Below are 24,051 nucleotides of genomic sequence, written 5' to 3'. Positions count from 1 at the left end.
CTTGTGTGATTGGTTAACTCTGGTCACACGGGAGGTTTCTTATTGCATTCTCCATTTTGTTTTGTGTGTGAGTGAGTGACTGGAATGGCTGCATCTATCTCCATGAGCACCGAAAAAGAGACAGCCTTAGATAACTCTCTCTCCAAATGCAATAGAGGAGAGCAGTGCCAATGCTTCTGTGTGAATGTATGTGACAGAGAAAAGTACAGAAGTTGATGTTCTCCCAAAGAAGCAGCGAAGAGAAGTTTGCTGGGAGGAGAAAGCGGAAACCTCTCAGAAGGAATTGCACAGCATAGCTGGGCAATGTGCAGAAGGCTGAGTGCAAGCATTGGAAAGAGAGGAAGACACAGCTTGCTTGAATGCTTAAGAAAGAAGCTGCAATCTTCAGCTAAGAAAAACGAAGCCCATGCTTGGGTAAGCAGGTGAATGTAAATACAGTGGTACCTCTGGTTACAAACTTAATTTGTTCCGGAGGTCCGTTCTTAATCTGAACCCATTCTTAACTTGAGGTACCACTTTAGTTAATGGGGCCTCCCACTGCTGCCGCCCCCCCCCCCCGCCACGTGATTTCAGTTCTCATCCTGAGGTAAAGTTCTTAACCTGAGGTACTACTTCCAGGTTAGCGGAGTCTGTAACCTGAAGTGTTTGTAACCTGAGGTACCACTGTATTCCTCTTTAGAAGAAGAAGAAGAAGAGTTTGGATTTGATATCCCGCTTTACCACTACCCGAAGGAGTCTCCAAGCGGCTAACATTCTCCTTTCCCTTCCTCCCCCACAACAAACACTCTGTGAGGTGAGTGGGGCTGAGAGACTTCAAAGAAGTGTGACTAGCCCAAGGTCACCCAGCAGCTGCATGTGGAGGAACGGAGACGCGAACCCGGTTCACCAGATTACGAGCCTACCGCTCTTAACCACTACACCACACTGGCTCTGCAAATAAAAGCTTTTTGGAATATTTTAGCAAGTGTTTGGGCATGGTTTTAATTTCAAGAGTAGGAGTCAGTGTTGCACATGATATTGGCTTCCTAGCTGCAATTTAAGGTAGCTAACTGTAATCAACTGAAAATCGCTACGAATGGCAACGAGATCGTACTGGCCTATTTATTTTGAATGTTTGTAAGTGATGCCAATAAAGGTTTTGATAATGATACCAAAAATCACTACGGATTTAAAACAGCAGTGAAATCTATTTTAATGTTTTGTAATATGATAGCGTGGGGAGGGGAGAACAGTTCTTGAACATAATAACAACCATAAAAACCACCCGAATATGGGCAAGAATAGTTTTTAAGGCTATAGTAAAAGGCCAACAGAGATGGTGGTCATAAATTTTCCTGGACACACAAAGATCTTCCTAGTTTATCCTCGCAACAATGCCTTGAGGTTGAGAAGCAGCGATGGGCTCGGGGTCACTCAGTGAGCTTAACAGCTGATCAGATCTACTCCCTCCTTCCCTTCTGGATCACATCGGGTACCTGCATAATGGAAATGCAGTTCGGCTGAAGTTGCCCCAGATTCTGATTGACACTGAAGCTATTGGGTGCTGCTTTGAACTCCTGCGATACGCAATGAACAAAAGCCAGTAGACAGAGCTGCGTGTTTTGATCTCTGCCTGGAAATTGCACCCAAGCCAAGCAGTGATGAAAGGCATCAGCGCTTTATGCTTTTCTGTGCCGCTTGTATAATACATTTCACCGAGCAAGAATTTTATCGAAAGGGTATCAAGTTTGTGCTAACATTTTTTTGAAACAAGAGACAGCCCGGGCAGCATATTTACAAACTTTATTTTCAAAATGGGCCTTGCAGCCACAAATATTTGGCCACATCCCAACTGCAGTGCCAGCAGCTCAGTGTGTGGAGCAGGTACAAAAGTTCCCACATTCCCAAACAGTGGTGGTGTCGTGGTTAAGAGTGTTGGACCAGGTCCTGGGTTCAAATCTTCACCTGGCCCATATAGAATTGTAGAGTCGGAAGGGACCACGAGGATCATAGAGTCCAACTCCCTGCAGTGCAGGAATCTTTTGCTCAACGTGGGGCTCGAACCCACAACCCTAAGATTGAGAGTGTCATGCTATACGGTGGTACCTTGTGTTACGGACGGGATCCATTCTGGAGGCCCGTCCGTAATGTGAAATGCCCGGAACTCGAAGCACTGCGTCTGCGCGTGTCAGGATTTGCCGCTTCTGTGCATGTGAGGAGTGCAATTTAGCGCTTCTGCACAGGTGCGAGCGGCGAAACCCGGAAGTAACCCGTTCCAGTACTTCCGGGTTGCCGCGGGACGTAATGCGAAAAGACGCAACATGAAGCAGACGCAACACGAGGCATGGCTGTACCAGTGAAGCTCTCAAGGTGACCTTGCGCCAGTCGCTAACTCTCAGCTTTACCTACGTCACAGAGCTGTGGTGTGGGATTAAATGAGGAGCGGGGTGGAGGCACCATGTAAGAAACCTTGAGCTTTAAACACTTAAGCGCTCAGGGTGCTAATTGGCTGGCCTTTGTGGCAATCCAGCTTGAAGCTATGTTTCAAGTAAATATAAATCAGGAAGCTGCCTTGTAATGAGTCAAACCTGCAGCCCAACTATCTCTGCATTGGGAACAGTGAATGACAGCAGCTCTCCTAGGTTTCAAGAAAGAGATGTCCCCAGCCTTACCTAGAGATGCCAGGGATTTTATTGATTGATTGATTGATTGATTGCATTTATTGTGTGTGGAGGGGTCAGAATACATATTATAGATAGCCCATGTGGTGGAAGCGATGCTTTGTCCAAACCTGGAGCAAAGTTATGTCTCCCCCCAAGAACAAACCTTGGTTAAAGGCTCATGATTTCTTTGGAAGGGAGACAAACCATAAGCCCAGGCTGAGACAGAATGCTAAACCAAACCATGGATTAGCTCCTGGGTATCGCAGCAGCAGGGAGGGATAAAAGCAGGCACGGTTTATACTCCACGCACCAGGGCACTGTGAATTCACCTTTAAACCACACTTAGGCTTGACTGTGGTTTAAAGTGAGGTCTGGGGTAAATGAACTAAAAGAGTTCAGGCCCTCGTGGAAAACAACTAAGTGCCAAATATTTTTTTAAAGACAAAAACTTTCCACCCCCATCATTCAGCCCGGACACTGAGATCCAGCGCCGCGGGCCTTCTGGCGGTTCCCTCACTGCGAGAAGCAAAGCTACAGGGAACCAGGCAGAGGGCCTACTTGGTAGTGGCGCCCGCCCTGTGGAACGCCCTCCCATCACAGGTCAAGGAAATAAACAACTACCTGACATTCAGAAAATACCTGAAGGCAGCCCTTTTTAGGGAAGTTTTTAATGTGTGATATTTTTGTATTTGATTTCTGTTGGAAGCCGCCCAGAGTGGCTGGGGAAATCCAGCCAGATGGGCAGGGTACAAATAATAAATATTATTATTATTATTATTATTTCTGCGATTGCATGAATGATCAGCGGCTATGTTTGCTAGCGTCGGATGAGTAAAAAAAACAAAAACGACACAAGAAAAGTAACACGTACACTTAAAATTCTTAGTGATGAAACTATTGTCTTCATGCCTTATCAGACAAGGCTTCTGAATCTATTCCTGGTTGTATGAAACACTGAAGTTTTAGGGTGTTTTTTTTTAAAAAAGAAAAGAAAAGAAGGAAAGGAGGAAAGGGAAGGGGAAAGAGATAAGCAAAGAACTAAAAAGACTGCAGCCGGCTCCAAAGACAACAGAGAGATAACTGACACGCACACTAAAAGACTCCAAAAATGGAGAACAGATACCCTAAAAAATTCTAAGTATGCCAAGCTTTTAATAAGTAATGTCTTCAGCTGCAGAAACTGCTAACTGCATATTACAAGGGAGGGTGTGAGTGCCAAGCTACACATTACGTGGGCAACTGAAGAGCAGATCTTCTGTTTCAGGGAGTGGGGGGGGTGGTGGTTTAACTTTACAGCAGCTGTGGAAGGCTCCCAAATCTTAATCAGAATAGCAGTACTGGGTGGGGGAGTATTAAACCCTTCCACACTTGTTCCATCTACCGGTATCTTTCCAATCTAAATTACCCCTCCTGAAGCTGTCCTGGGAGAGGAGAGGCAGCCCAAGTCCCCCGCAGGGCTAACAAGATCTTAAGGGCGTACAATTTAGGTGGAGGAAGTTGCAGGAGGAGAGAGGTTTAGACACCCGGTTTCCCAGCACCCGGTCTCCAATCAAACTGGCAAGCTCCTTCAAAGCAGCATTACATCAAAACCAGCAATGTTCGTTTTATTTATTTAAAAGCATTCTTATCACTCTCTTCAGCAGAAAAGACTCTTAAGAGCTGCTTACGGAGAAATAAGAAATAACAATAAAGCCCATGTCCTTGGGCTTATGATCTGAAAGACATGGCACAGAAAGAAAGGGCAACGGGGAGGGAAGAGGAAAGCAATGGAGCTCAGGCATCAATTCTGAAAGTTGCAAAGTTCTCGTGGTGATCAGCTCGGAATGGAAACGGTTCAGGGAGGAGGAGTTTGGAGTCAAAAGGAGCTGATCTCTCAGCGGAGCCAAAGGAGCGGCCCTGTTTCTCATCTCTGCCTCTGTCGCAGCCTAATGGGACTGCAAATTTCACAAGATAATATCACAAGATGATAAAAGCAGGGGGTATATATTTCCCCATCTGCATGTTTCCATCGGGAGGAGCATAGAAAGAGGACGATGTCCTTCAGTTTGTTAAACCTGCTTTAAGTCGTTTACATGCAGTCTTCTCTTGTATATTATTTACTACAAAGCTCGATGACTAAGCTCTTTAGCGACAAAACGTCTGATTACCGGAACGACACCCGAGCACTGGACCACTGGTATATCACAAGTGCAATCATTATGACTACGTTTGCAATTGTTCAAGATAAAATCTATTTTGGAAAGAAAAGAAATGAGCACTGAACCACTGATATATCACATGTGAATTATTTATTTACTGCATTTGCAATTGTTTAAGATAAAACCTATTTGGGAAAGAAATTACTTTTGCCATTTTAATGGACGTTTATTGTTTGTTTACAGATAGTAGCCTTGGTAATATTATCTTCTGTCAATTGCAGCAGTCACTGTAATCAACACCCTGTTCACTGTTTTATTGTAGCCTGATGCTAACAGCAGCTACAACATGGGTAGAAAAACTAAGGCACGGGAGCCGGAGCCGGCCCTATCGCCTTCTAAATCCGGCCCGTGGACGGTCTGGAAATCAGCGTGTTTTTACAGGAACAGAATGTGTCCTTTTATTTAAAATGCATCTCTGGGTTATTTGTGGGGCCTGCCTGGTGTTTTTACATGAGCAGAATGTGTGCTTTTATTTAAAATGCATCTCTGGGTTGTTTGTGGGGCATAGGAATTCGTTCTCCCCCCCCTCCATATCTATCTATATATCTATATCTATATCTATATCTAAATATGTATGTATATATTCATTCCGGCACCCCACAAGGTCTGAGGGACAGTGAACTGGCCCCCTGCTGAAAAAGTTTGCTGACTCCTGAGCTATAAGGTGATGGTTGAGAAAGAGACTGAATAATGGGTGTCGTGTGTAATTGCAGAGTTTGGAGACAAATCCTTCTTGCCCAAGCTGACCAATTGTGAATCTCAGGCCTGATTTGAACGTGATGCTGGGTCAGCAAGAAAAACTTACCTATGGGACACTGTATATGCCCAGCATCTTATTAAACCCGAGTTGCCTTCCCTTACAGAAACAGGTGTCAGCACCCATATCAGGGATTCATAGCCCAAGAAGGCTCTAAGCTTATGTGCCAATATTGCACAGAGAGCTGCTAAGGACCTAGCATAGCTTGGATCCCCCACCTTTTAGCAAAGGCATTTTCGAGGCAGGTTGCAAAGTGACAAAATTAAACATCGGAAAACATTGCAACCGAGAAACCATCAGGCTTTCTTTTAAAAGCAGCCGAGTAAGCGGCTTTTGAAATGAAGCACCAGGTGTGTGCAATTGCACTTAAGTTATTCCTCCCTGCCTGACTCCCATTAAAAGCAAACAAACCCGAAACTCCATTCATCATGCGCTGAGTGCTTAATTAAAGAAGCAGCTAGTACAACAACAGCAACTCATTCGCCGAGTGTGGGTCCTTGTGCAGTCAAAAGGACACAACCCGTACACAAGAGACAGGCTTGGAGGAACCCCAAGGTTTGCAGAGGAATGAAAAAAAAAATGAGGGGGCTGATATAGACCAATGAGAACTGAATATGCTCCATGGAACGGAACGCTGACGAGGAATCGATAAAACTGGGGTATGGCAGAATGGGGAACCCTGGTGAGGGTGTGGCTGGTTGGTGGCCTGACCAGGAGAACCATGCTGCAAAAATTTGTTGCAGGCCGCTAATGCTCAGAAGAGAAGCACGCTGTGAGATTCTTGTTCCACATCATGCTACCCTCCTGAGCTACATGGGAACGAATCTGCACATTGCTTTCTCTCTTCTAAAGAAAAGTATTTTTTACTGAAAATTTCCACATAAAATACAGTAAGAATCAAACCAGTCTACAGAACAAGAATATTATTTTTAAAAGGATATAAAAGCAAAAGAAAAAAAGAGAGAAAAAAATACGTATAAGGCCCTTTATCATATTTGTATCATATATAGTCATACCTCAGAAGTCGAACACCTTGCGAGACAACATTTTGGCTTCCGAACGTCGCAAACCCGGAAGTGATTGTTCCGTTTGCAAACGTTCTTTGGAACCCGAATGTCCATCGTGGCCTCTGATTGGCTGCAGGAGCTTCCTGCAGCCAATCGGAAGCCGTGCCTTGGTTCCCGAATGTTCCTGGAACGGATTCCGTTCAACTTCTGTATATCCTGTCATTCACCCACATACAAAGAGATAGACCCTCCTGTCTCCCACCTTGGAGCCTACTTCTTCCGGGACTCAGCTATGCAGCTGCAAATATAACATTTTAAGTGTGTTCTAAGTGCATTATACAAATGTGGCACTAGATGGTGTAGGTGAGCTAATGGAAAATGCCATATTTATTTTTAAACTTTTTTTAAAAAAAAAAGCATTTTCACTGCTTTGGCCAGGGAGGGCGGGATACAAATAATTTATTATTATTATTATTATTATTATTATTATTATTATTATTATTATTGGTGTAGATTCAGCCCCAGTCTCTCGCAGCACCTACCTTTCTCAACCGCAGAGACGCCCATGGAAGCCTGGGCAAGGTCTGCCTTCTTCTCCCACCTGCCCTCATCCGCGTGGTAGACTTCGACTGAGGCCAGCGGGCTCTGCGTGGCATCCACCCCTCCGATTACCAGCACATCCTTGCCGAGCATCACCGCCGCAGCCCCTGCCCGCGGGGTGGCCATAGGAGGCAGCGCCGTCCACTTGCGCGAAACAATATCCAACATCTCCACCGTGTCCAGGGGATGCCCCTGTTGGCTGCAGCCCCCCACCACAAAGAGGTGCCCATCCTGGAAGGTTGGGCTGCAGTATACCCGGCAAGTTGGCATGGGCGGGAAAGCCTCCCAGAAGAAGGATTTGGCACTGGCGGCTTCCATGTCACCGAACAGCCTGGCATCTCAGGAGGCAGACATGGCGACGGCCCCTGCGCTGGCTCGGTGTCTCCGTAGGGCAGCCCCCCAGAGACCTATAGGGATTGGCCTGAGGCAGTTGGTAGGCCTTATTTCCTGCGCCGCTGAAACTCCACATCCACAAGGCATTAGTAGACTGGGAGGCAAATACGGCCGCAAGGAGGGGCCAAGGACTCCTGGAGGAGAAGGCGAGGAACGCCGTGATGCCCAAGGGATGCTGTCTCCAGTGGGGAGGGAACCATTCCTAACCGGAACTGCAAGGGATTTTCCGCAAGAGATGCCTCACGTTCAGGCCTGAAATGCCGGAGGTAGCCACCAAATGTCTAATACACACAAGCCAGTCTTCGGAAGTACGGCTCTCTTGGCAAGTTGTCTTCTGGATCTGTTTGTCTTGTGCAGATGATGAGTCCTAATACGGCTTCCAAGGGGCAGAGAGAGAGAGAGAAAGATAGCATTAAGCAAGGAGAGGTACAAGATTACTGGCGACTACCATGGGAGCCATTTTGAGGAATCTGTCTACAGACAAAACAGGCCGCAGTGAAATCTCCCAAAGGGTTGCCCACAGGCCTCAGGTTGCCCTACGCATTTGGGCAGAAATCCCAAATCTGGCAGCTGCTAAAGTCTCCAGCTTCCCTGGGCTTCAGATTCATTTACACATTCCCCAGAACCAGCTCAGCACATCCCGTACAAGCTGAGGCACAGTTTGCGAGCTCCATCTGCCATGTGAAGGCCTTCCCTACAAGGCCACACAGCCACCTCACTGCTGCGTTCTCACGAGAAGCAGGGCCGACCCAAAAAAGCTGAGGCGGAGTAAGGCGTGGCACCTCCCACCTCACAAATCAAAATAACCAGAGTACCCAAGGCCAGAAAAGTGGTTTCGGCACCTGAGGCAAAACAAATCCCATTAAGTGTTCTTCCTGCCCCCTGCCAGTAAAAACTCAAAAATAAATAAAACAAAAAAAGAAGGAATTGCTGTCTTTTTTAGAACACCCACAGCCAGTTAGTTCCCTGAGACGGCTGCCTCACTTCGCCAAAGGATAAGGCCAACCCTGCCTTAACCGCCCCTTTCTCCCCCATTTTTGTATACACTACCAAAAGCAGTTAATTGGGGAATGATTCTCCCCATCCTTAAAAACACCCGAGGTGTGAGCATGCCATCCTGCGTTTTATAAGGGCAGAATCAAGGGTTACTATTTGTTTGTTTGTTTGTTCATTCCTTTATGAGTCGCTTCCTCTGAATCACCTTAAAGTGATTTCACAGTACCAGATAGATAGATAGATAGATAGATAGATAGATAAAGTTCCTTTTATATTTGTTAATGGTTTACATTTTTAATGTGTAATTGTGTGATATATACACATGCCTCCTTTTTGCCTCTTCAGCCCCAGGATCACATAGGGCAGGCATGTCCAAAGTCCGTTTTGGGGGCCTAATCCGGCCCCTGTGGCAGTATATGTCCTGGGGTAAAATCCTAAAAAAGGCTCCCCTGTTTGGGCACCCCTGAATAGGGCAACAGAAACCAAAAGAACAACACTTGCTGCTCACACACCATACGTTTAAATCACATGGCTTCCCCCCAGAGAATGTGCTCTAACTGCATGGTGTGTTCACAGCCAAAGTTGGGGCTGGGTCAGGGAAGCCCGTTTATTCCTATTATGCAAAGCCCCCCCTGTGACCGCCGCTTCCGAGAACAAGAGCAACTTCCGGCGCCCTGGGGTCAAGGCCACCTGGCGTCAGGATGACTGTGGTCAAACAAATCACAGGCGCCCCAAGAAGACGCAATGGGGGGCCTGTCAGGTACATTCACACTCTGGGGCAAAGACAGTCCACACGGGAGAGAGGCAGACTTAAGTGAATGCGAAAGGTCCCTGCTGGGATGGAGACAGCTTCAAAACACATTTAACTGCAAAAAAAAGAAAGAAAAGAAAAGAAAAAAACGAAAACAGGTCACCAGAGGATAGGAGAAGCTGGATGTGGCAAAGGCAGCTGTGGGACTTGGAAGGACAGTCCAGGCAACAGCCTCCACCCCCTTCCCAGAATCACATCCACTCCAGCTGCCATACCCTGGGAAAGCGAAATAACAGCAACCTGGTAATTAACGGTTTGCCAATAAAGAGCTCCCTCTGTAGGTTACCACCATGTACGACCACAGCTTCAGCCACAGTCCTCACCTGCAGCTCCTCCAGGGTGTTTGTTTTGGGTTTTTTTTTTTTGCTAAGTGTATCCTGCAGCGTATCATTGACGCAGTTCATAGTGGTGGATTTATACTGGACCTGTTGGGAATTCCCTTCCACCCTTTGCTGCAGATATGTGGGATTTAGTTACAGGTAGGTAGCCGTGTTGGTCTGCCATAGTCAAAACAAAATAAAATAAAAGATTCCTTCCAGTAGCACCTTAGAGACCAACTAAGTTTGTTCTTGGTATGAGCTTTCGTCTGCATGTGTATCTGAAGAAGTGTGTATCTGAAGAAGTGTGCATGCACACGAAAGCTCATACCAAGAACAAACTTAGTTGGTCTCTAAGGTGCTACTGGAAGGAATATGTGGGATTGTTACATTTCACATGTGTTGGTTTACATTCCAGCAAAGATTGCTGGCGTGAGCGGAACTTCCGCTCTGTATTGCTTTTGTTTTCACTCCGGCAAGCAGAGAAGCCACGTTTCCCTTGTCCTGATTTATGTATAATAAATGCGTATCTTAGTATTGTATCCACGCCTCAAGCCTCATCCGTTGTGCAGTTTACACTGCTGAGTAATGTGTGCTCAAGCCTGCACTGCAGCATGAGTCGCTGACGAACGTCGGAGGAGGATGACTTATGGATCTCCGCAGCGGCGAAGCTGAGAGGGGAGACGCTTCAGCTGGGGCCGAGCTAGCTGGCTTTTCATCCCCCGATTCCAACATCAAGGTTATGGGCCCAGATCCGAGGCTTTACACCAGAGTAGGGCTGCTGTTGACTGCTGCAGCATTCTGGGGATTTATGAGGTACTGGTATGTGGATTGTACTTCGGCCGCGTCGGCAAGAGGCCTTTGAAGTCCGTGCCAAGCAATTAAGGCCAACAGAAGCAGGCCATCCACTTTTCTGAAACGCTTCCCCAATGTTGCTGCCTTATTGTCACGGCGCTGTCTGGTGATGGATGTCCAGAGAGAGGAATTACACTAGTGGCCAAAATTGTGGAAACCTTTTTGGGGAAGTGTTCGATGACACCTCATAAACACTCATGCTCATTGGCAACATTCAAATGAAGGAAAGCTACAACCTAAGCAAGTGGTGCTTCCTTTTTCTGGTTATTTGGCTATAACTTTTGATAGAAGAAGAAGAGTTTGGATTTGATATCCCGCTTTATCACTGCCCGAAGGAGTCTCAAAGCGGCTAACATTCTCCTTTCCCTTCCTCCCCCACAACAAACACTTTGTGAGGTGAGTGGGGCTGGGAGACTTCAGAGAAGTGTGACTAGCCCCAAGATCACCCAGCAGCTGCAAGTGGAGGAGCGGGGACGCGAACCCCGTTCACCAGATTACGAGACTACCACTCTTAACCACTACACCACAAAGATAATTAAACCAACTATGTTGCATTACATTCTTCATTAAATTTCCATTGACATATAACTTTGTGGTATTGCTCCAAAAGAAAGTGGTGTTACGAGCCATCAAACCTCAGAAATACACTTTCCCCAAAGGGTTTCCACAATTTTGGCCACTAGTGTAACTCATTATTGTCCAAGGTCCTAACTTACAAGTAAGCAAAAGGCACCCATCGGCCCTACATCTCTCCGCTTCTCCTGGGCTTGCGCCCCAGGAAGCAGCTGCCGCAACAGAGAGACCTCAGCTTATGTATCTCACCCCCACCCGAGCTGCGTGCAAGCAGGCAAAGACTGTGTCTGTGTGCAACCTGCTTCTGCTCCTCCCTCTTCAGTCCTCGCCTGGTCCTGGGAGACGGTAGAGCAGGAGATGTGGGGGCAGGAGGAGGAGGTGTGGCAGCGCTTCACACCAGGCTGACCTCTCCCTCCCTCCATTATCGCCATCTGCAGAGGCGCTCTTTTGCTGCATTACAACAAAAGCAGGGCAAGCATTTCTGGTATTAAAAAAATACAGATTCCAGTTACGGGACATGCACTGGTTTGGAAAGGAAGCAGTGTGATGAGCACAAATCGTCATGGGTGAGCAGTGGAAAGGATGTCCGAAGGGCCCCCCCCCCGAGTGTCTACTTTATTTAACCATCCCAACAACCAGCAAACGTAGCATGTGCTTCTCAACAATCAGAGAGTAATGGACCAATGGCCATAGGTAAGTGACGAAGGGCCCTTCCATTGTTCATCTGCATTCCCTTTTAAACTCCACCAGCTAAATTCCCTCCCTTTCCTTTTTTTATAGGTCTTAATAGTCCCAGAAGAAGAAGAAGAAGAAGAAGAAGAAGAAGAAGAAGAAGAAGAAGAAGAAGAAGAGGCAGAGAGAATGAAAGAGAGGGGAGCTTTCTCAAGCTGCACAGTGACAAGCAAATGTCCTGCATTGCAACTGGACTGGAAGGAACAGAGGCAAGAGATTTCCCCCATCCCACCAGGAGGGCAACCTGAATATTCCTGCCCCATGGACAACCCACTGCTGCAGGAAAATTAAGGAAACACAATAGGGCTGTCTCCTAACAACAATAACATTCCCAGAAGGTGCACCATTGCATCTCATTTAACTCATGCATTCTGAATGAGGTTCTGTGAATGAGAATGCATTCTGTGCAGAATGAGAGGGAGCGTGTTCATGGGGTGCATTTTAGGCGCTGCAAATAGCAGCCTAAAAGTTACTTCTCTCGCACATGGTGGTGCAGAATAGATGCACCCAGCGACAAAAACTGAGCAAAGCCCATGCATAAAGTATTTCCCTATGTACCTGTCCACACATTAAAATCTCTGGTGGAGAAGGGCTCAGTCCTGGTGTACCGGTTACCGGAGTCAGGTCAAGTGGCTACAGGAAAGAGGGCCTTCTTGGTGGAGATGCCCCAGTTAAGAGAATGCTCTTCTACAGTATTTTCCTTCCCAGAACTATGCAAAGACCTTCTTCTTTCCCCCCCTGCGCTTTTTAGGGACCATTTTAAACCTCCTAACTGCTTCATGCCACTTTTATTATTTTGTGGCTTAGCATATTGTATGCATTTTTTATTTTTGCACGCTGGTTTTGTTCTATGCTTTTTTGTAAACCACCCTGGGAATATAGCTGAAGGGCGACATAAAAATGCATGCGTTAAACAGAAGCGTAGAATCTTAAAGAGTTGGAAGGGACCCAAGGGTCATCTAGTCCAACCCCCTGCGATGGCAGGAATCTCAGCTAAAGCATCCAGGACAGATAAATAAAAATACAACAAACAATAGGCTCTCCGGCTCTCCGGGTCGCGGGGGAGAGAAAGAGGAAAGCAGGGCTTCTTCCCGCACACGGTTCCCATATTTTACAGGCAGCTGCTGGCCCTGCAACTTCCGCAGCAGTTGGATCTGCAGACGTCAGCAAGTGATTCTGCGAAAGCTTTGCTTGCTTATTTCTGCACAGGCCACAGGCCAGGTCAGCCAGCGATCTTATTTGCACAGCTGCGGGGTCAACCAACCTGGGTGCCTCCTCGGCTGAAGCCATCAAGGAGACCCGAGCGAAGCTGGCTTTGAAGGCAATTTGTCAGATCATTGTGAGATGAAGAAAGAGAGCACAGAGGTGGTGGCGGCGGCAGCAGCTGCTGCCTTTGAGACTCTGGGAGTCTCAGGTCTGGTTCCGCATGCCAGCGCAGAGACCCCCATCGTGCTCTGTGCCCCCACCTGGAGCTTTTAATTTGAGCAATAAATCTCCCCCTTTTAAATCTTGTCAACTACCGGGACTCTACAGCTCATTTATCTTCCTCCCCGCAAAAAAATTAGGGAGCTCTAGTAGCTTAATAGCCAAGAGCTGCATAATTCAGCAACCCAGGCATGAAATATTGATAGCCAGTCCCCAGATCAGAAATAGCTTTTGCCTCTGGGGGGTCTTCCAGGGCTCTTAAGGAGACGGAAGGAAAGGCACTTATTTTGCCATCTTCAGCACCTAAGGGAACTTGGCACATGCCGGCTCTTGAGAACTGTTGAGAAAGGGGGGGAGTTTATAATCAGCAGGCAACACCATCATCGCATTGAACAAGAACTGGGTGCCCCCCAACATTGCCTGGCATTTGTTCCCAGGTGTACCACAGCTGCAGCATCTCATTTGTGAGAAGCCAGAGCTCAGCGGGCTAGAGAGTTGTGCGGCAAAAAGGGCCCGGAGTCAGATGCTAGAAAACTAGTTAAAGAAGCTTCTGCAAGAGCCTGTAAAAGATGGGGAAAGGAAAGCAATGCTGCAGCATATGTAACCACCCATAGAGCTAAACTGGGATTAGCTACAAAGGTTGCAGCCGCTCTGCCTTCCTAGGATAGCAGGCTATTTCAATGGTGCATATTTATTTATAAAACTTTCTTATACCACCTGCTATACTGCAGTTATGTTAAGGAGTGGTCATTGGGAGGTTTGGGGCTGGTAAGCGAGGGGTTAAATCCTGCTCAGTGTGGCTCCACATGCTCCCCTGCTCAGAGCAGGCACACAGTAGCCAAAGCCCAGTGCCAAAAATGGTCTGAAAGCCCCTTTGCAAACAGCTCTGTGCTGCTCTTTAAAGCCCTTTTGGAAACAGCTCTGCGCTGCTCTTTAAAGCCCTTTTGGAAACAGCTCTGCGCTGCTCTTTAAACCTTTGGGTTTTGGAGGTTCAAAAGGGCTATTTGAAAGCCCTTTTGCAAACAGTCCAATGATGCTTTCTGAGCCCCTGAAATCTGGAGGTTGAAATCGCAGCACCAAAGGCTTGCAAAAAGGGCTTTCAAGCAGCCTGTGCTGCGCTTTGTAGTGCCGACAGTATGATGTCAGGTGATCGACAGATGGGCAGCCCTACCCGCTTATCAGATTTGACCATCGGGGGTGGGAAGATAAGGATCTGGGCTACTTGCCTGAAAAGGTTCCTTAATACTGAGTAGCATGGGCCAAAATTCTGACTTGGTGTAAAACAACTTTATCTATCAAGGGCTACCAGTCAAACACGCCCTCCAAGTTCAGAAGCGATGTACCTCTGAACAGCAGTCGCTGGGAAACCAAATTTTCTTACAAATAATTAAAACTACGTTTCTGTCATGGGGGATTCAGTTGCATTCCAGCATTGCAGGGGGCTGGACTAGATCAGTGTTTCCCAGCCTTGGTTCCCCCCACTGTTTTCAGACTACAGTTCCCATCATCCCTGACCACTGGTCTTGCTAGCTAGGGATGATGGGAGTTGTGGACCAAAAACAGCCAGAGACCCAAAATTGGGAAACACTGGACTAGATGACCCTCAGGGTCCCTTCCAACTCTACAATTCTTTGTAGGTGGTGAGAAACCTCTAAACGATAAGTACTTACCTGCATAACGAATCTATCCTGGCTGTAAATGGTGTATACTTTGGACATCCCTGAGAAAGGCTGTTATACGTAGAAACTATGTTATCCTGTTAAGAAAAGAAATATATAGTGTTACTGGCTGTCCCTTAAACATCATTTGGAAATGGGACGTGCGGAAAGGCAGTCCTTGGGGGAGAGGGGGAAGCACAACGCAGGTGGACAAACCCCTGATTTGCACAGACAAGCTCCCATCTCATCCATCCATCCCTTAGGAAGGGAGCTGGCTCAGCTACTTCTGATGTGAACTCGAGGCACTCCAATATTCTAGCGGGCACTGAGGCCACAATAAATAAATCAACGCGTGGCTGTTTCCTTACAGCAACGGTTCTCAAACTTTTTTTCCTCTGGACCACACTTTCAGAATAAAAAATTTGCTCACGTCGCACCCAATTTTTTTATTGGTAAGAAATGCATTGGGAGAAAACGATTGCTAGCTGGTTTTTAACACAGAACACGACGACTTTATGAGACACTCAGAAAGAATATACATACATACATACATACATACATATATACAGCTACGTGAGAACATGGATCCTTTCCAAAATTCTGCAAATGAAAAAATTAATTTAGAAGAAGAAGAAGAAGAAGAAGAAGAAGAAGAAGAAGAGGAGTTTGGATTTGATATCCCGCTTTTCGCTACCCGAAGGAGTCTCCAAGCAGCTAACATTCTCCTTTCCCTTCCTCCCCCACAACAAACACTCTGTGAGGTGAGTGGGGCTGAGAGACTTCAGAGAAGTGTGACTGGCCCAAGGTCACCCAGCAGCTGCATGTGGAGGAGCGGAGACGCAAACCCGGTTCACCAGATTACGAATCTACCACTCTTAACCACTACACCACACTGGCTCTATGCTACACTGAAAGGTTTACATGTTCCTCTGGTTGCCCTTGAATCTTCCTGCCACACTTGCCACCTTCTCCCGCCAGCCACACCCTTTGAGAACCCCTGCGTTGCACACTTGAGTATTTATCATCATGTACGCAGGCACTCTCACTTCAGATCTGAGACTGCCTACCTTGCTGAAAGGGGGCACTACCGGCTTTGAGTGCCATACTTCAAGAGCAGCCTCCGATCCTACAGTCCAGACCTTCAGCTCGTGCTGCTCCCTTGCTGGACAACGGCAGCCCAGTCCCACGGACCCTGCACACCCTACGCAGCTGTAGAGCAAGCTCGCAGGCTTCGCGACGGAGCTGAACAGGGCGCAGCCATCTGAAGAAGGTGTCCGGCCACACTTTGCTTTGATCTGATGCAGGCAGAGGCTTTTGACTGCATTGCTAGCACTGCTAGCTCAGCAATCCAATCCCCAGCTCTGGCTACCCCTGCAGTTCAGTGCAAGCAGCCAAGAGTTTGGAATCTGTATCTTTAAAAAAAAAAGGAAGGAAGGAAGGAAGCTAAATCCCAGTGGCGCTCTCTCGCAAGACAGGATGTGCAGGCTGGGCGCGATAATACTGCTGCTGGCACCTTAACCATCTCATCCCACAAAGGAAGACCAGAGGATTCAGCCTTAAGCCGGCAGAAAATTCCTTTTTTATTAACTTGAGCCAGATAAGCCTCAGTTGATTTGAAGGATCGCGCTCACTACAGGTAAAGGAAGGTTAGGGAGCCAAGCGTCTTCAACATAACACGAAGGGGAGAGAGAGGCCTCTTTTCCCTATCCGCAGAAATTCCTACCCCCTATGCAAACCAAGTCAGTGATAAGTGCATGATTTGCATATTAAAGTCTGCTTCCGAGATATGGGTTAGCAGATAATTTGGAATTGTAAAACGAGCTGGAAATGCAAAAGGCAATAATAGAATATGATGGGGAGCAGGAGAAGGGCACAGAGGAAGAGGTATAGGTGCAGATTAGCAGAACTGAGAGATAAAAGGTACGGAGGAATCACAGAATTGCAGAGTTGGAAGAGATCTTGAGGGTCATCTGGTCCAACTCCCTGCAATGCAGGAATCCTGCCCAAAGCGGTCCGTGGTTGGGCTTGAACCAAGAGTCGACCCAGAGGAACAAAAGAGAACTCCAAAGGGGACTGAAGCCCCTGACCACTTTCAAAACCACTTCCTGCCTACCCCCCTTTGAGCCCATGCCAAATACTGATCCGAGTTACACATTTCCCACAAACATGAGGACTAGATGCTTGAGAGCAAAGATGCTCAAAACGCCACGTTAAGCAAACAGGGGAGTCCGAGGGCACAGATTAACTGGGCACGCACAATCCTAGCTGAGAGGGAAACAGATATTTCAGCACCAGATCCGACAAGAACACCATTCTGCAACATTCCTCCACTGAGTTGCCAAGCAAGGCAAGTGCTGTTCAGCAGCTGACCAGTCCCAGGGCCGCCAGGTCAGAGGTGAGGGCACAGTAGTGCATGGCTGTGGTTTTCTGACAACAGGACTTGGCTGCTGCTAGTCCACCCTGCTCTTCAGCTCAGAAGAAGAAGAAGAAGAAGAAGAAGAAGAAGAAGAAGAAGAAGAGTTTGGATTTGATATCCCGCTTTATCACGACCCGAAGGAGTCTCCAAGCGGCTAACATTCTCCTTTCCCTTCCTCCCCCACAACAAACACTCTGTGAGGTGAGTGGGGCTGAGAGACTTCAGAGAAGTGTGACTAGCCCAAGGTCACCCAGCAGCTGCACATGGAGGAGCGGAGACGCGAACCCGGTTCACCAGATTACGAGTCTACCACTCTTAACCACACTGGCTCTGTAGCCAGGGCTTTGTACCTCGTAATGCTAAATGGATTTATAACCCACACTTTTAGCAATATCCCATGGCATCTAAAGATGGCCTAGCTAGGCGGACATGTACAGGCCATCTTTAGGGGCATCTGTCTCCCTTAAAACACAGAAAAAGAGAGACACATAGGATGGAAAGAAGAAGAGGAGCAGCAGCAGCAGCAGCAAAACACCGGCTACATTCTCCTGACGAAACAGATCGAACTCACCCGAGCAAAGGCACTGTAGCAAATGCACTGAATTTTTAAGCCAACTAAGAGTTAACAAAGGGGCACAGCCATCTGCCCTACAGTTCAAGAGAGGCCTCCCCTCTAGCAGTTTGCATGATGGAGACTCTGGTGGCAAGGAAAAACTATGCCATTCTCCCAGGCTTTTGGAGTAAATTTGCAAGCGTTCTTTGGTTCCCTTGTTCTCCTGCTCTTGTCTTCTTGCTTGTTTGTATCAGCCGAGTCGTTTCTAATGTATGTAATGTTGTAGTTTGTGCATTGTTGGAAACCGCTCTGGGATTACGTTGGGAGAAGTAAACAAATAATAGAAGGAGAAAAATGCATTGGGGGGGGGGGCCGGAACAGGAGAAGGGATTTGCCACGATCAGGTGTGTTAGGAACAAAGGATGCAAACAGGAACTGGGAAGGAATTAAAAGGGGGCAGGAGAAGAGTAGTGGTGTTTGAGGGACAGGATCAAGAGAGGAGGAGGAGGAGGAGGAGGAGGAGGAGGAGGAGGAGGAGGAGGAGGAGAGCCTCTTCCTGAACAGGAATGTTACCTCTCAGTGTCCATATGTGCAATGGCATTGTCAAGGTACAGCTTTGGAGCAGATGTCCAGAGCCCCCCTCAGCCAGGGATGAGCCAATCTGTCCATTCTGGATGCTCTCGGTTTCTTCCCCTCCTCCCCGATCTTGAGTTCATTTTGTCATTTTTTTAAAAACAACAACAACAACAATTCTTGTGAAAATCCACCTGCCTTTTAGTGCGAATTCCTCGTAATATTACAAAGGTTGGTATGCCATCTTGTCCAACACGCACATTTTTTTTTTTGCGAAACAATTCCCCCTACTCTGACTGATTTTTGCTTTCACTAATAAATTTCGAAGGTCCGCAAATCGTTTTGGAAAGGGCGAATTAGGTGGACAGAATCGTTCAGTTGGAAGGGACCACGAGGGTCATCTGGTCCCAAAAAGATGCAGGAATCTTTTGCCCAACACGGAGCTCAAACCCACGACCCTGAGATCGAGAGTCTCGTGCTCTACCATCTGAGCTATCCCAGCTTTGAGGGTGGGCTGATTCAAATCTCCTACAATCAGCAGAATAATGCAGAATGCAGAAGAGCTAGCTTTCCTATGTTTTGATGTTAATACACATGTGCCATCTAAACAGGAAGGACAGGACCTTTCAGTCCAGACTCTAAAAGTACCTCGTTCTGCGCACTGTGTCCATGTGGCCCGGGGTGGCGCGGCCACACGCTTCCTAATCCCCAGCTCTGCTTACTGTTTGCGGTTCAGAGGCTCATTCACGAAAAGCACAGCCCTCTAATCTTAAACCCCTTCCCTGGGAAATACGTTCCACAGTGGAACATGCGGCTTAGGATCATGGTATAGGAAGCCACTTTGAATAGGCATGTTTCCAAAGAGCTGGGAATTGCTCTCTCCCATCGCCACCCCCTCTCCCATTTTCGGGTAAGGCGCCAGCAGGCTTGCAGTTAAGATCTCAGTCAACTTGACAGCGACTGCAGGCAGCCGATAGGTCAGCCATCTGATCGACCAGCACTTAATTTGTAACAAGAAGCGCTGGGTTTCAACCCCTGCGGGGAACACTGTATATCCTTTCTCCTCAAAGCCTTTCCCTCAACCCTCAGATGCATGTGAGAGATATATTGCGCACGTGATCGAAGCAGGCATTCCTTTCCTTGCAATGCATGTTCCAAGGCCTGGATGGCTCAGTTGGTAAGAGCACGGTGCTGGTAACACCAAGGTTGCAGGTTCGATCCCCACATGGGACAGCTGCATATTCCTGCATTGCAGGGGGCTGGATTTCTTCAGGGCCCTTTGCAGCTGTACGATTCTATGATTCTAAGGCCAAGCTCTGGCTCTGAAAACACACCCAAGGGCAAAACTAATCTCTGGGTCCAGGGGCGAGAAGAAACCAACCAGACCCGCCTTTGCTTCTTTCTATGTTCCCTTGTGGTGGTCCTTCTCCAAGAGCATTTCCAGGCAACCTGCTGTTCATTGAGCATTATCTTGTTTGGTTTGCAGGGAGGTTAGACGATGCTGTGTCAAAACAAGGGTCATCCTGCACTTCCCCTGTGCTTTCGTTAACGCAAAAAAAAAAAAAGCCCGATTTTTTGGGGAGGCGCGTTTGTTCCGCAAGATTCTCCCCATCAAACTGAGATTGCACAACCAAAATTTGCTGGTATGTGATGGAATCTCGCTGGGAAACGGTGACAGTCTGTAAGTCAGCAAAAACAATACTAGGAAAGTCTGGCACAAATCTTCCGGCGACACGGCTATGCCACACTGCTCCTTAATTCTCAGCATATACTCTGTGACTCTCAAGCAGATAATAACGCATGTCAGCGCTTGATGGTTTGTAATAGAGATGTCAGAGAATTCTGACGGAAACGGGAGCAGAAATTGCCAGTGCTTGCTTATTTGCCCTGCGTCCGGAACGGAAACCAATCCAGCAAATGCAGTTGCTATTTGACGTTGTTGCTGTTTTCAGTCTGCCAACTGTACCTAATTAATCATCCTCATTTCCACTGCGCTTCTGTTGCTCCGAAATTAATGGAACTGGCCCTGTTACAGGAACCACATAATACTCGTTCCGTAGTTGCAAGTAATCCATCACGGCATTACCTACACTTTGGAACTCCCTGCCTGTTGACACCCAAAAGGCTGTGCTTTTTTTGGGGGGGGGGGCAAAAGCTTAAAACATTTCTGTTTAGGCAAGCATATCCAGACACACAGACGCTGTAAATTTTAATCTCTTCCACTGATAATTTTAATTATTTATTAATATTTTAAACTGGTTTTTTTATTGATAATTTTAATATTTCTCGTAAGCCACTTGGAGGTTTTGCTGCAATCAAGGGGTATATACATTGTGTAAAATAAAATAACGTAATGATAATGTAAGTAATTACGTAAAATTCTGTCGCAATGGACAGCAAGACGACTACTGTAGTTTTTGTCGGAAGCCGAAATGCAGTGGAACGGAAGCAGCACTGCATGCAACAAATACGAAGAGGTGGGCTTCAAACAGTGCAATGGCTAGCCATTTATATACTGCCTGGAGCCCCACTTCCTGCCCCAAGGACCAGAGCTGAGGCTGTGCAAATTCCAAGACTTCATCATCGGATGGACTCAGAAGGTTGAACTGATGCATGCTGTCCGCACTGTTTCTGATCACACTTCCCCAACCAAGATCACTGAAAGGCTAAATGCACTGTGCTGTGTTAGGCTCCAGGCTGAGGCCAACGATGAGCTGCAAACCATGTGGCTCCGCCCAGCCTGATGCCTTAATTCATTCATTCATTCATTAATAATATTTTTTAATATGCCACCCATCTGACTCTATATGCTAGTGTGGGCAGCTCCCAACAACAACAAAAAAAGAGTAAAAACACAACCCAATTGAGTAACCCAATTAGTTCATTTAGGGAACTTCCAGAGTGTTGCTATTTGGTGGGGCAGGATACAATCGCATACCAAGGAAATTCAGGTAGTGCAACAACTACAGCTGATCAGGAGGTCTGGTTCAACAAACCCGCTTCCCCAAAAAGATGGTACTTTTTGCCAGAATACGACACGGATAAGTGTGAGATAACATCTGCTTCAACGGTGCAAACAAATCAGGGCGAACGCTCACATCAACAGCTGTCCGGAGGGACCCTCAACGTGATCAACTCACTTCTTTCCCTTGCAGTCCTCATCGAGAAGAGTCTCCTCATGTATTCAAACGAAGCATTGCAGAAGAACTGGGGTCAGCCAACGAGGCTGAAGGGCAGACGAAAAGAAGTGCTTGTGTCCACATGGCACACAGTTGCAACTACAGAACACGTTGTCTCCAATTCGGTGACAGCCAGCCGCTTAGGTAGCTTTGGAGAGATCAGACGATATCACGGAGAAGAAAGTCACGATGGCAATATGCGCTCTCTCCAGGATCAGAGTCCGTTTGTGTCTGGATGCCCCTTGCGAGGGGGAGCACAGGGAAGGGGGGGCTTTGTAACCGTGCTTGGTGGGCCAGTCCCCACGGCATCCGATTGGAGAGGGTAGGAATCCTGGTGCCAGGCTAGGCAGCCCTTGCTCTGACTCAACAGGGCGCTTCGAAAGGACGAGTGAGAGCAAGCTGTTAGGCTAATGGAAGAGAAGCTCTCCTCCCAAGGAGTTTGAGGGAAAACAAAAGTCTGAAGGGGAAGCAGTACAGAAGTGACGGGCATTAAAAATAAAGCATTGGAGGGGTTAAATAAGACATAAAACTCCTGACATTTCTATTATGCTTGCGTAAGAAGAGCCCATCCGGTCCAGTATCCTGGTTGGCCAGCCACTGTGAGAAAAGGATGCTGGACTAGATCAGTGTTTTTCAACCACTGTTCCACGGCACACTAGTGTGCCGCGAGATGTTGCCTGGTGTGCCGTGGGAAAAATTGAAAAATTCAAGAGAATTACTTTATATATAGTCTATATAGGCACAGAGTTAATTTTTTTTAACATTTTCTAATGGTGGTGTGCCTTGTGATTTTTTTCATGAAACAAGTGTGCCTTTGCCCAAAAAAGGTTGAAAAACACTGGACTAGATGATGCGCCATTGGCCTGATCCTGCAAGCTCTTTTTATGCCTGTGGGAAGCCAGCAGGCAAGGCCCGAGGGCAGCAGAACTCTGCCCATTTGCCATGCCCAGCAATTCAGAGGCAACCTCCAAGAGGGGAGGCTAAGCATGACCATCAGGACTAGTGGTCACAGAATTGTAGTCCGGGTTGGCAAGGAGTAAGGGCTGCAGGTGGGCAACAACATTTCAGCTTGGTTAAGAAGGCAAACAGGAGTTTCCTCCTGAGCTCTATTCTGGGCTTTCATTTATTGTTAATATCATTTCTCACCTTCCAATCTTTTACCTTCCAGTCCCTTCTTCACAGTCTCTGGTGTATCAACCTACCTGGCTGCAGTAGACCTTCCTCCTTTGCCAAAATATATAGGCTCAAGCTACCTAACAGCACGGAAGAATTGGCAACAGAACACTCTGCATGTGCTCAGGGACACCGCTGGCACGGCGCTGAATACAGACCAAGGAGGAACGCCAACCCAAATCACGCCCGTCCCCAAACACACCTCGTAAGCCCAACTCAGTTCTCAGTGCTACCCACCCCAGGGGGCAGGACAGAAGGAAAAGTAGACTAGGGGGCGCCACACCGGGGAAGAACTGCGCCGCGTCGGTTGTTGGCTGGTCTCCGGCTAGCCTCGCAGCTTTACTCGACGGCGCGGAGACTTCGCAGCCCCGAGCGGCTGAAGAAAGGGCTGGGCCGGCTCCGGGGCGTGCGCCGCTGCCGTAGCCAGCCTCCAGCTCGAGGGAGTCGCGGGGTCTCCCGAAACCCTCCATAACAAACCCAATGGCCGCAGAAGGAGGCGCGGAACCCAGGGGCGAGCTGCGCCAAGCTCCGGCTCCTGCGCCCCGTTGCCTCTGTCCGAGTGCGCGGGGCGCGCTTGGGCACCCGCAGCCTTCCCGGGCTCCCTGCGGCCTCTCTCGGCTCGCCCAGGAAAAACTTTGCAGAGCAGCGAGGAGGAGGAGGAGGAGTCGCCCCCTTTTCCCCACTCACCCAGCCACCGCAGGGCTCCTCCACGCCACAGTCCGGCGATCGGAGTTCTCCACCCGACGGCCCCGGGCACCGCCGCGCGCCGCGCTCACCTCCCCGGATTGCGCGGTCCAAACTCTGCAGGCGCTCCGGGCTGGCTGGGGTGTTGTTGGAGGGGAAGGGATCGCCCCTTCCTTGCGCCTTCTTCTCCCCGCTCGCGGCTCCTCTGCTCCGATCCAGCTTCTCCCCTCTCGGCGAGCTCCTCTGTACCGCGCAGGGGGAGGAAGGAAGGGGGAGAGGTGGGCGGCGGGCAGGCAGGAGGGGTGGGACGCGGCCGCCGCCACACACGCCGCGCGCGCTCTGCCTTAACTCTTCCTCCGCCGGGCGCAGCAGCGCGCTCGGGACAGGAGCTTGGTAGCGGCGACCGAGGCCCCGGGAAGGCGAGGACCGCGCGGCGCCGAGCTGGCCGAAAGCCCCTCCGCGTCGAAATGCGACGGCCTCTCCTCTCCCGGATCCTCGCCTTCCTTCCT

At 48.2% G+C, this 24,051-nt stretch overlaps 1 protein-coding gene across 2 annotated transcripts in view; it reads right to left on the bottom strand.

The window, feature by feature from the left end:
• KLHDC8B (kelch domain containing 8B) overlaps positions 1-23,755 on the bottom strand; it is a 37,185-nt gene extending 13,430 nt beyond the window's left edge. Inside the window, exons 1-3 of one of the 2 annotated variants that reach the window (XM_033141396.1) lie at positions 23,546-23,755; positions 14,977-15,062; positions 7,147-7,973 (exon numbers count right to left, since the gene is read on the bottom strand). In XM_033141396.1, coding sequence (XP_032997287.1) covers positions 7,147-7,522 — 376 coding nt within the window. In that variant the 5' untranslated portion in view covers positions 7,523-7,973; positions 14,977-15,062; positions 23,546-23,755. The remainder of the gene's footprint in view (positions 1-7,146; positions 7,974-14,976; positions 15,063-23,545) is intronic. The other variant, XM_033141395.1, reaches the window with a different exon arrangement.
• Positions 23,756-24,051: the final 296 nt, after the last annotated feature.

The sequence above is a fragment of the Lacerta agilis genome, chromosome 2 (assembly GCF_009819535.1).
Source record: "Lacerta agilis isolate rLacAgi1 chromosome 2, rLacAgi1.pri, whole genome shotgun sequence".
Lineage (NCBI taxonomy): Eukaryota > Metazoa > Chordata > Lepidosauria > Squamata > Lacertidae > Lacerta > Lacerta agilis.
Note: the sequence above shows the minus strand (reverse complement) of the source record. Positions and strands in the feature narration are given on the sequence as shown.